The sequence below is a fragment of the Martes martes genome, assembly GCF_963455335.1.
Source record: "Martes martes genome assembly, chromosome: 11".
Lineage (NCBI taxonomy): Eukaryota > Metazoa > Chordata > Mammalia > Carnivora > Mustelidae > Martes > Martes martes.
In genome coordinates, this window is record NC_137899.1 from 40,282,982 (window position 1) to 40,295,444 (window position 12,463).

The window sequence follows — 12,463 nt, forward strand, 5'->3', positions numbered from 1 at the left end:
CTTTGAGGATCCAGCTAGGTGTTAGGCAGTTTTCAACTACTCATTATGCTGTTTCTGTAGCCATAAAATAAATAAGAGATTCTTGTTTAAGTTTTTGCCACAATTCAATATGGGAAATAATAGCATATTATCTTTTTTGCATGGACATATACAGCCTTGGTGTCTGTGGCTTTCTTTTTTTAAAAGGGAATAAACACTTGGCTTGTAAGGCAGAGAATTATTAATGTGGAATTTAACAGCATTTTTCCTCAATTAAACAAAAATCAGGAGCAGAGTTAAGATACAAGATTTTTTATACTAACTGGTTTCTTTAACTTATACAAATACATTTAAAGAAAACTACAGTCTCCTAATTTCAGGTGGACAGGTTTCTTTTTCTTCTACAATACTAAGAAAGCCCAGAAAGTGTGTGATCCATCTACACATTTAGAATCTAATCAAAGACACTAGCTGAGTGAAAAAAACTTTGTTGTGGCTTAATCAAGAAACTAACTCTAGGGCCAGCAACACTTCCAAATACAATTACAGTGCCGGGTACTGTCCTAGGACATGAACAAAAGTGTTGGTTGCTCTAGATCTGCCCACTGATTAGGATAAGTATTTGTTCATTATTCATCCAATTAAAAAATTTAATCATGTAGAAACATGTAAGGCATTATGATATATTTTCAAACTTCATTTTAAAATAATTGTATTGATAAAATTCTATGCTGGACATCAGAATTATAGCTAAGAACCTATAGAAAATGTACTAACAACTCAGAACAGATTTTTTATTATTTCTTTTCTTTTAATTTATTTATTTGAGAGAGAGTGCTCGGTGGAAGGGCAGAGGGAGAGGGAGAGAAAGTCTTACGCAGACTCCAAGCTGAGTGCAGAGCGTGACTTTGGGCTCAGTCCCATGACCCTGAGATTCTGAGCTGAAACCGAGAGTCTGGTGACTCAACTGACTGCGGTGCCCAGGCACTCATTATTTCTAAAAGCAGATAATCACATCTACAAGTTAAGTACTAGAGTTTTGTTTTTGTTTTCTTTTTAAGTAGGCTCTATGCTCAGCATGGAGCACAACTTGGGGCTTGAACTCCTAACCCTGAGATCAAGACCTGAACTGAGATCAAAAGTCAGATGCTTAACTGAGTCACCTACACACCCCTAATACTAGAGTTTTTTAAAAATGTTTTTTTATACTTGGATTTTTTACCAAACAGGACTATAATGGACCTCCTCAAGGTCTAGTTCTGTTACTAGAACCAGACTGGAAATGAAAATAAAAATCAACCAAATTTCCTGTTCAATTATAATCAAACAGGGGTGTTTATTTATGAGCTTTAATAATTAATTCACTAAAGCTAATGCTATGGAATAGAGAAGCTACTGACATACTTTTGTTATTCTTTGATTCCTTCCTCCATATTTTCACAACTAAGAGTATTTTGGACAACTATTTCCTCCAACAGCTATGTGCAAAGAAGAGCTATGCTATCATATAGCTCAAGAAATAGGCTTAGCATTTCTAAGGTAAAAGAATAATGAATATGAATTCCAGTAAAATGTTTTCAACTTGAATCTCAATTTGACACTTTGCTACCTGTTCTTTCTGTGAAGGATTACCATGCCTCTCCCATTTTGTTTCTGTCTTGAAATATAAAATTATTCTGAAGCAGAGGAGACATGTCAATCCCAAAGATGCCAGAGTTCAGGTGCGCTTTGTGGGTGGAGAATTGGCACATAGAATACCACCACCAGAATCCTTCTGCCAGAGGAGCTAATCGGCTGAAAGTAAAATGGGCTTCTGTAGGAACAGATAATACCTCACAGTTGTTATTAAACATGCAATTTATACTATTGTAAAACTGAAAACTGGAAAGAATGTTTACGGCAGCTATTGTTTCAAACTTAGAAGCAGTGACAGTAATGAAAACATCATACTAATGTTTAATCCAATAAAATTCTTGGTTTACTGTGTTTTGTGTGGGCAACCAAATAAGGTAAAAATAGGGAAAAAAGAGAAGATGTATCACTTTAGCGTGAACACACTGTAAATCTATTGTGCTTTATTTGTAGAGCTAAGAAATTAACAGCAACTTAAAAAAGACTTTAGGAATCCCAAGGAGTTCCATAGTTTATTACTTTCAAATAAAAGGAAATACTCAAGCCCATCACGAGCCTACTTTTAGGTGGAACAGCCAAGATACTGGATGTATTGTAGAATGAGAAGTCGATCAAGATGGTGGTATAAATTTTCAGGGGCATGTCCAAGGCATGAGTGTAGGTAGAAAGCAGTACTGAATCATTATCAATTTATTTGGGCAGAAATGACACCTTCTGGATTAGAAAATCTGTTTATTGATTTAAGCTTAATTTTATAGTTAGTAACACAAAATCAGACTGATCATAGAGATCTCTGATGTATTCTGAATGTAAGCTGAGGACTTACATTCACTGTTTTATAGAAATATATTTCATCTCTACAATGGAGTGTGTGCGGAATATCAAAAACCTAAAACACCGTAAGGCAGACTTAAATTTTTACCCTTAAATAGGGACGGTTATTTTAAAAGATGGACCTTTAAGATACCTGAATACCAACATTCACATCTGAAGGGGACAAAGCACTCTGGTATTTGCAAATGTGAAATGAGCAGTTATAAATACGCTTTTGGTAACCAAATTGCTTCATTACTATCAACACATTTTTCTTATTAGTATTGATAAAGAAATAGTAGTAGAAGTAAAATATCCTTTTATGCTAAACCTATGTGTAAACTTACTTATATAAATTGCTCTTCCATTATTTTGTGTATTGCATAAAGAGATTATTGTCTAGACCTTTAACTCTGTTCTATTTTTTTCTCTCCATGACTTTCTGTTAATATACAACCAACCAGGTGCCTTCCTGCATTAAATTATGGGGTGAAAGGCAGGTTTCAGGCTTATCTTAGTGAATATTATCTAGTCTTAAAATTTGATTCAGGCTTGACTTAGGCTTAATTTTATAACTGTACCCAATATTTCACTGACACTTATGAATAACAATTCTTTGACTAGTTACTCAGAATATCCATTATGAGAACTTTAAAAATATATTGAGAAAACTCCCAAAACAACATAGAATACATTTTGTACTTTTTTTTTTTCAAGATTTTATTTATTTTAGAGAGAGAGCATGAATGTGAGCGGGAGGGACAGAGAGGAAGGAAGAAGAGCCTGAGAAAGAATCTGAAGCCAAACGGGCATTGAGCTTGGAGCCAGAGATGGGGCTTCGACCAAATGACCTGGAGGTCATGACCTGAGCCGAAATCAAGAGTCTGTTGCTCCACCAACTGGGCCACCCAGGTGTCCCTACATTTTGTACCTTTTATCTACTAATCTTATGGTCCATTTTTACTAATCATGGTGTTACTGATTACAAAGGAACTAAGAATAACAGTCCACAATATCCTCCAGGACTTATGAAAGAAATCATAGGAAAATCATCTGCCCCAATGTATTATACTTTGTATTCCACTCATGTCAATACTAAATATCACCTGGGCGCCTGGGTGGCTCAGTGGGTTAAGCCTCTGCCTTCAGCCCAGGTCATGATCTCAGGGTCCTGGGATGGAGTCCCGCATCGGGCTCTCTGCTCCGCAGGGAGCCTGCTTCCTCCTCTCTCTCTCTCTGCCTGCCTCTCTGCCTACTTGTGATCTCTCTCTGTCAAATAAATAAATAAAAATCTTTAAATAAATAAAAAAAATTAAAAAAAATACTAAACATCACCTGTTATACCCTAACCCTGCTCCAACCCCTTTCCAACTGGAACATGCAAAACCTTGAATTCTCAATACATTAATGAGCTACTAAACTAAGTTTCAACCCTCATAAAGTCAATAAGCCTTTTTAAATTTATAGAAATGCAAATGTTGTCTAAGATAGCACTGTCCAAAAGAAATTTCTGTGATGAAAATGTTCTGTATCTACACTGTTCAATAGGGTAGCCGCTAGCCATTGAGTTCTTCAAATGTGGCTGGTGGGACTAAGGAACTGAATTTTTAATTGTATCTGGTTCTAAGTAATTTAAACAGCCACATGTATTGGTTAGTACTGGTCTAGTAAACTCTTAAAATAGGTAAGTGTTAGAACTGGAAAGTAGATTATGGGCAATCAAGAAATCTTAAAATTATCAGCTTTATGTTTTAAAAACTCTGTCATTCATTCCTTCAGTATGAATTTTTCCAGAAGGTTCACATTAAAAAAAAAAAAAAAAACCCACAAAAACCAACCAAATTCTTTAGGTTGCTTTTCTGTATGAATCATCTTTTTGCAAAGAGGTGTAAGACTGATTTTATTGCCAACTCTGCCCCCTCTTCTACAGACAGAACTCAGTGATTAGGTTCTTGCATTTATTTAGGTTACTCTCCTAAAAAACATGGTTTCCATACTGCAAATAAATGACAGGAACTTTTCCACTAAATTATCCCAGACAGCACAAATGTTCTTTCCAAAAGTGGAGACTGGAACCACAGCCCCCTCACGTTGCCTGCTACATCTGTTTATGCTTATAGAAGTGACATCCACTTTGTAGACACAGAATGCCAATTTCTTGGGAAAGCACCCAGAATTTGGTGAGCTTGAAGAAAAAAATTCACTGTTCAAAATACTTAGAATTGAGTAACTACAAAGGCTTTTTGAAATTAAGTGGGGAGAGATTTTGCTTCCAGGGTATAGATTCTGTATACAGACTTGCTGGAGTTCATATCCATCTACAATCATTTAGTAGTTAATAAAGCTCTGGGTAAGTTACAAACCTAAACTTCAGTTTTCCCATCTGGGAAATGCAGATAATTATAGTTCCGTTGGGAAAACTTGTTTAAGATTTTGAAATGGGCAAAATATCACTGGGTGTTCTTTCCGTGGAAGGCTGGGTGTTATCTACAGGAATCTGGTTTTTTGGTTCTACAGCAGTCCGCACCTTTGACCTTCGACAAGGCCATTTTACTATTTTATAAGCTGTAGAAACTAATGGTAATGTAAATGTTCTTATCTATAGAAATGCAAAATTCCTTTGTTTTTTAGAGATACCATTACTTCTCTGTAGAACAGATAATTCTAAACATTTCATTTTGGGGCCTTACAGTGTTTTAACCAGTTTGGCCTCTTTACGGATTGTCCGTTAAGATCTGCTTTTCACATCCTTGTTGGAGTGGGTTGTAACATCTTGCGATTCCCTCCCTAATTAATGAGTCAAATGAGATTTCTGACACATTTTTTATTTTCTATGTCTATGAGAGCAACGGTATTACCGTCTTGAATGATTATCCTTTAGTCATTTCTACCCTGTGGAATATTTGGGAGGATTGGTTAAAAAATCCACATTGATCCTCACTATCAGTTTCGTATTTTGCCCCAAGGCTGTAACACTTCCGGTCTTTGGGGGGAGAAGGGGGAGCAGAGGCAAAAGGGGGAGGTTGGGGGTCTGAAAAACTCTATCCTGACGTCAGAAGACCTCCTCATCCTTTTCTTTTTTAACAGTGGAGACTTGAGGTCAAGGTGGGTGTTAGGCGGGGCACAGTGGCCTAGGTGTTGGCCTTCCGGGCCTGGAGAGTGGCCTGGGGTTTTAGATGCCTTGGGGTCATCAAGTTAACTGCAGACTTTGTGGGGGCCCAGCAGCGGGCCGAGCGATAGCTCAGCTTCCGCCGAACCAACCCCTCTCGGCAAGGCCGAGAGGCCCCAGGAGAGCAGGCCTTGCCCCAGGCCCGGAGGCCCCTAGCCCGCGGCCGAGGGGGTGGGGCGGCCTCTCCTCGGGCCGGTGCTTTTCGCCCTCGGTTGGCCGCCAGAGGCTCCCTCTCTCTCTCCCTCTCCTGGGATTTTGCTGCCGGGCTCCCTCTCTCTGCGGCCCTAGAGTTAATCCCATCAGCCGAGGTGAGGCACCTGTTACCCTGGGCCTTCCTCACCCCCGCGGCCTCTCCCCCACTACACCTGGGCCCCCGGGCGGCCCAAACGGCCCGGCGCGGGTGACCGCACGTGGGCCAAGCCCCTTCCGCGCCGAGACCCCCGCCCAGGCCGGCCCGAGTGTGCGAGCGTGTCGCGGCCCGGGCCGCCGCCCGCCCGCAATGGCGTTGGGGAGCGCAGCGCGCCTCCCGGGGCCGCCCGCAGCGGGCTGGGCGCGCGTGGGGGCCGCGGCGCGAGTGGAAGCGGCCGCCGCAGCCGCCCTCCGCGCTGCGCCGTGAGCGGCGGGTGGAGGGGCGCCGAGCCGGCCGGCGCGGATAGAGCCGCGGCCACCGTGGGGCGGGGGGCGCCTCTAAGGAGGGGGGTGGGAGCCGCGGCCGCCCGACCCTCCCCGCCGGCGGCGGCTCCCGCTCGGGTAAGGGGGAGGCTGTGCGCGGGGCGAGGAGTTGGGGAGGGTGGAGATGAAGAGGAAAAAAATCGGGATGTACAAAGGCTGAGTTGCAGGCTGGGGGTGGGGGTGGGTTGTGGTTGGGGAGCGATAGGTTGAGGATCGGAGGCATTATCAGTGGGATCTATTGTTTCCTGGCACATTGGGAGGAAAAACAAAGGGATTTATTATCATTACCCTGTAATTTTTTTTTCTTTTTCTTTTTTTAATGTGGCTAGGGAGCTCGGCTTTCCCCGTGCCACACTGGGATCCGCCTGGCAGCCGCCGGGAGCCGCAGCCAATGTGTTAGGACTTCAGGTGCTTTTTGGCACAAAGCTAGACTGCGACCTCCTACCATAGCGCTTGGCGTCACCTGCTCTCCCGGCCCTGCCCCGGGGCCGAGGGATTGCGTCCCGAACCAGGCTTGGGAACCGGCTGCCTCTCAAGTTGGTGTTATTTATGTTTGTCTTTTGTGAGGGCAGGTTTTGAGTCCCCTGGCGGCCCCATCTCCCCCGCCCCCGCCCCCTCGGGTTCGAATTGGCCGGGGAGGGAGTGGGGTGTACGTGGGGGGGGGGGAGGGGAGAGTGTGCAGGGCTTAAACAAATGTCAGGGTACAAGGAGATTGTCGATGCTTTACAAAAAAAACAGGCACCACACTCTCAAGCCTTTCTTGTTTGTCTGCATGGGCCATGCATGCGTGCTGGGCCAGAAGCCGAGTTTGGAGGCGGTTTAAGTGAAAGTGTGTGCTTCCTCAGCTGATTGTGCGTGAGGGTGATATGGCTCGGCCTAATATTAAAAGACAAAACAAAGCAAAAACAAAATGAAAAATCTTTAGAGCTACATTGTCTGCGCCTCAGCGGATCTTGAAGTATTTGATTACTGGCATATTGATATAAAACCCAGCTGTGGGCTAGTGGAGACCAGCAAGCATGCATTGCGTTGCATTCTGAGCTTGTAGTAAGTTAAAGGAGTAAACAAATCAGGACTATGAAAAGAGGGCTCATGTTATATTTGCTTTCTGATCGTCACGTTCTGCGTTTATTCCCGTGATAGTCTACATCTCACTCTATAATTAATAGTATCCACTCTTAGGAAACTTCCAAATACTAGATGTGAGTGCACTTAGAGTGAAACTTATTTTCATTTAAGAACTTTCTTCTGCTTGTTTTGGGCTGAAAATGTACTAATGTTGCTCGGGAGATGCTGTAAATGAGGATATTGGACCAAAGAGAGTGAACTAAGCCTCTGTAAGCATATTTTGGACTTTGGAAACATAGATTCCAAACTTTGAATTATACAGAAAGAATCAATTCTACCTGATGGGGAGCACCCCAAATGAAATTCATTTTTCTGAAGGTTTGGTGATATCTTAAAGATCTGTGAACTGCTGGTTTCTTTGACGGTCATTCACAAAAGCAACAGAAACTTAGGCTAAAGTAGTGTACCTGTACTCATGTGTAACTTGTTATGTGTGTTAGTATATGATTTCTGTAGGGATCTCCAAATTGTGTTTGAAACATTTTTGTTATCTAAGACCAATTAGAGGGATAACTTTTAAATTCTTGGCTTTTAAATTCCCTTATCAATAAATGATTTTTTTTTCCTGTTTGACATATGGCTAAGCCACGTTGAAAAGTATATTGTTAGTTGACTGAACTTAAATTCAAATAAGTAAATGAATTTAGAAATTCATTCTTTTCTGTTACAGATGAACCTCTAGTCTTGCTTTGACAAAGCCATTTTGTGTAACCCCTGACTGAATAATTTCCTAATACACCTGTTGGGAGGATCACTGATACAGTATGGCATTTGAGAGGTACTTTTTCTTGACCAAATACTGGTGATTAGAGAAGAGAGGTGTTTTGTTTTTGTTTTTTGTTTTTGTTTTTGTTTTTTTTTTTCCTGATCATTATGAACATTGGCTTTTCACCCCTGAAGTAAAAATGTTGAAAACCGAGTCTTCAGGTGAACGAACCACTCTCAGAAGTGCCTCTCCTCACAGGAACGCTTATAGAACTGAGTTCCAGGCACTGAAAAGTACCTTTGACAAACCCAAGTCAGATGGGGAGCAAAAAACAAAAGAAGGTGAGGGCTCCCAGCAGAGCAGGGGGAGGAAATATGGCTCCAACGTCAACAGAATTAAAAATCTATTTATGCAGATGGGTATGGAACCCAATGAAAATGCTGCAGTCATTGCCAAAACAAGGGGGAAAGGTGGACCTTCATCTCCACAGAGAAGAATGAGGCCCAGAGAATTTCTGGAAAAAACAGATGGCTCGGTTGTTAAGTTGGAGTCCTCTGTTTCAGAACGAATCAGTAGATTTGACACAATGTACGATGGCCCTTCATATTCAAAGTTCACAGAAACTCGGAAGATGTTTGAGAGAAGTGTGCATGAGTCAGGACAGAACAACCGCTATTCCCCAAAGAAAGAGAAAGCTGGAGGGAGCGAGCCTCAGGATGAGTGGGGTGGCTCCAAGTCCAACAGAGGCAGTACGGATTCCTTGGACAGCCTTAGCTCCCGGACAGAGGCTGTCTCCCCAACTGTGAGTCAACTGAGTGCAGTGTTTGAGAATACCGATTCCCCCAGTGCCATTGTTCCTGAGAAGGCTGAGAACAACGAATACTCAGTGACTGGGCATTATCCCCTGAATCTACCATCTGTTACTGTTACAAATCTTGACACCTTTGGTCACCTTAAGGATTCTAATTCTTGGTCTCCTCCAAGCAAACACGGTGATGATGCAGAGGATTCTCAGAAGGGTCATACAACTCCGGGACCAGAAGTGGCTTTGAAAAGTACCTCTCTAGCCTCCATACCGAGTGAAGAGACACAGCAGAGTGAGGAAGCCGAGGACTCCACATCCAACCGAGAGACTCCTGTCGGGATTGACAGAGACATTCCTGAAGAACCTTGTGCTGACACTAAGGCAATGCCAGAGTCTGAAATCCCTTCACCACAAAATGAACCTTTAGAAGACGCCGAAGCCAATTTAGTTGGGAGTGAGGCAGCAATGCATCAGAAGAAAGAACTGGCAGGTGGTGATTTTACCTCTGCTGATGCTTCTGGATCCAGGTGTGGAAAGGAAGTACCTGAAGATTCGGTTCATTTTGAGAGTTCCCATGTTTACATGCACAGTGACTATAATGTATACAGGGTCAGATCCAGGTATAATTCAGACTGGGGAGAGACGGGCACTGAGCAGGATGAGCAGGAAGAGAGTGATGAAAACAATTACTATCAACCTGATATGGAATACTCGGAAATTGTTGGATTGCCAGAAGAAGACGACATTCCAGCAAATAGGAAAATTAAGTTTAGTAGTGCTCCAATTAAGGTAAGTATGTTTTCTCAGTTTGTTTTTGAAATTTCTAAGGTTTTTTTTTTTTTTTGTATTTGGGCCTAAATGTATGTAGAATAGATTTAACAACTATGAGGAAGTCACGGTTGTTGATATACACATGTTGTCAAGTGATTTTAAAAGTTTGGGAGATGTCCACATATTTCCTAATATACTTTAGGATTGCTTAAACCGGTATTGACTAATAGTAAAGTTGAAGAAGTTTGAGGATTGTGAGATACATTCCAATGGACTGGAGTATGAATAATATGAACCCGGAAAACCAGGAGTGTTAGTTTGAAAATAGAATTACCTCTTTAACTAGTTCTACTAAAAAGTACCCATATGTAATAACATTTTCTGAATCTGAACCCTCTAGGATATGAGGCATAATGTACAATGAGAGAGTCATGGTTGACCTTGAAATAATAGTCTTTATTTACTTGCTTAAAAAAATCTGAGTTATCTCTTACTTAAGTGTAAGTGGATTGTGAGGAATGTTGAAACTTACTATTTTTTTTCTACTGCTACTTAGTAGCGAAAGTTTGATTCATGGAAATATATTAGCGGACTTAAATACTTTAATTGGAAAGCTATGACTGTGATTAGCTTTGAGTTCAGAATTTGTGATGTAGCCCTGAAGTGAAATTTTATGAAAGGAAATTAAATTGATTTGTCATTCATGTATATGTTTTTACCTCTTAAAAGCTGGATAAATGCCAATTGAATTCAGATGCTCTATTCTAATGACTTCACTTACTTAACATTTGGTGTAGAAGAAATAGCACAACGTACATCAGTAGCGGGGGGCGGGGGGGGGGGGTGAAGCATTATTAGCCGATAATGGCGGGAGGGGAAGGAGGTGGTGGGTTGAGTATCACAGTCTCCTGGAATGTTTTTTCCCCATCAGCCTCCGTCCTAAGATTCTGGCATGCCCTCCTAGGGGAATCTGAAGGGTTGTGGTGGTAGAAATGTGTAGTTTGAAACCACTTTCTAGGGACTCCCAGCTTGTCCTGTGTGTATATATAATAGATTTGGAATTTGATGTGGTGTCTTTTAAAGGAATCTGAAATCCACTGTCTATTGTCATTTCCATCTTTTGAAACTTCCATATAAGGCTGTAAGAGAGAGAATTTACAAAGCAAAGAGAAATTTGACTTTGCTCTAATTATGAAATACTAATTTGAAATAAATAATCTATGAAATTATTTATAGGTGTTAGTAGGCAGTTCATTTCATTAGGGTAAGACAAAATTTCTGGGTCAGAATGGGCTATGCTGTGTTACACTGTGTTTAAAATAACTAGAGATGTGAGTGTGGTTTCTGAGTAAGCTAAGTTTCTTTGCTGTGTTTTCCCACTTTCCTTTGTGAGCCTCTCCCCTAAACCTCTGCCCCCCACCCCCCAAGTCTTAGGCTCTCTCTTTAGAGGTGTGTTTCCATCAGGCTTATCCAGGGAATTCCTAAATTTCACCGAGCATGTTCCCTTCCAAGTGCTCTCCTTTGAGCATCATCTTTCTACCCCTTAGGAAGAAAGCAATAAGATTAAATTGTTTCACACTGAGCAAGGCAGGAATAACTGAAATGAACTCTTCAAGGAGTTTGTTAAAAACCAGTGACTAACTCCCTAATGGGGGATAGCAGCTTACAAAAATTTATCAACTAGAACACTACCCACTCGACCAAATGGGGCACCAGCCTTGTATTTGTGTCCTGAGCTGCACAAAACGTAATGCGTGGTGATGGGTTTAATGCATTTTAAAGGATTTCTTATTGAATTATGGCTGTTCATAGGTGAACAAACCAGGTTTGGGATAAGATATTCTGAAATTCAAGTGATTTTTTCCTACTATTGCTTATAACAAAAAGCATTTTGCCTTTTAATTTTCATGTAATAAATTATGTATTTTATATAACAAGGAATGAAATAGATTACATACATATAAGTTGTAACACAATTTATCAAGAATAAGGTTTAAACAAAGATAATGCACTAGGTTTTAGTGGGCAGTTAACAGTACTAGTTGGAGTGGATTAAGTTTGCAAACAGAAGATTCATTCTTAGCCCTTTGTAATGAATAAGACAATTACTCTTTCTTGTTGTTCTCACTGTTTAACATGTAAGTGGATTCACTTGGAAATCTTGAGAGTCACTTTTCTACTGGTACTGGGGATGGTAGTATTTAGATTATTCTCCAGTTAAGATTTTTGCCTCAGAGGTTGGTAACTATGAAGTTCAACAAGTGTTTATTGAAGGCTTTTCATGTGTATGTGCTCATGCTGTTAGAGTAGAAGACACACACATCTACAATGTTGCCTCTTTCCTATGTGAGCTGGTGGAATCAGTTCTTCAATACTTGGTATTTAAAACACATATAACACAGTCTGAAAACCTGTGCTGAAATGTCTCATGTCCTATGAGGACTGTAACTGTCCTTGGCTGTGCTAAATGCATGGATTGAACAGGATTTGATAAACCATTTGGAAGGAAATACACTGAGCCATTCCCTATGTATGTTTCATTATTCCTTTTGTAAAGTTTCACTTACAGAATGGGAGATTATGATTTCCAACCTAAACCTTTTCTTTTGAAGTTTAAACATACTGCCTCTTTAAGCAACCAAAGGTGACATACTCTTTACAGAAATGATCTTTAGAACTTTTACATTCTTTTCCTGATATTCTCATTTACTCTTCACCAGAGTAAATATTCTCAACACTTTTTGGCTTTTGTTTTACATCTTGTGTATGATCTTTACGTGTGTGATCA

At 40.9% G+C, this 12,463-nt stretch overlaps 1 protein-coding gene across 5 annotated transcripts in view; it reads left to right on the plus strand.

The window, feature by feature from the left end:
- Positions 1-8,022: 8,022 nt before the first annotated feature.
- The window catches only part of PPP1R9A (protein phosphatase 1 regulatory subunit 9A), a gene marked incomplete at its 5' end in the record, with an annotated part of 310,569 nt that continues 306,128 nt past the window's right edge, over positions 8,023-12,463 (plus strand). For 2 of the 5 annotated variants that reach the window (XM_080818700.1, XM_080818701.1), the window contains one exon: positions 8,023-9,693. In XM_080818700.1, the coding sequence (XP_080674826.1) occupies positions 8,299-9,693 (1,395 nt within the window). The remainder of the gene's footprint in view (positions 9,694-12,463) is intronic. The other 3 variants (XM_080818698.1, XM_080818699.1, XM_080818697.1) reach the window with 2 other exon arrangements.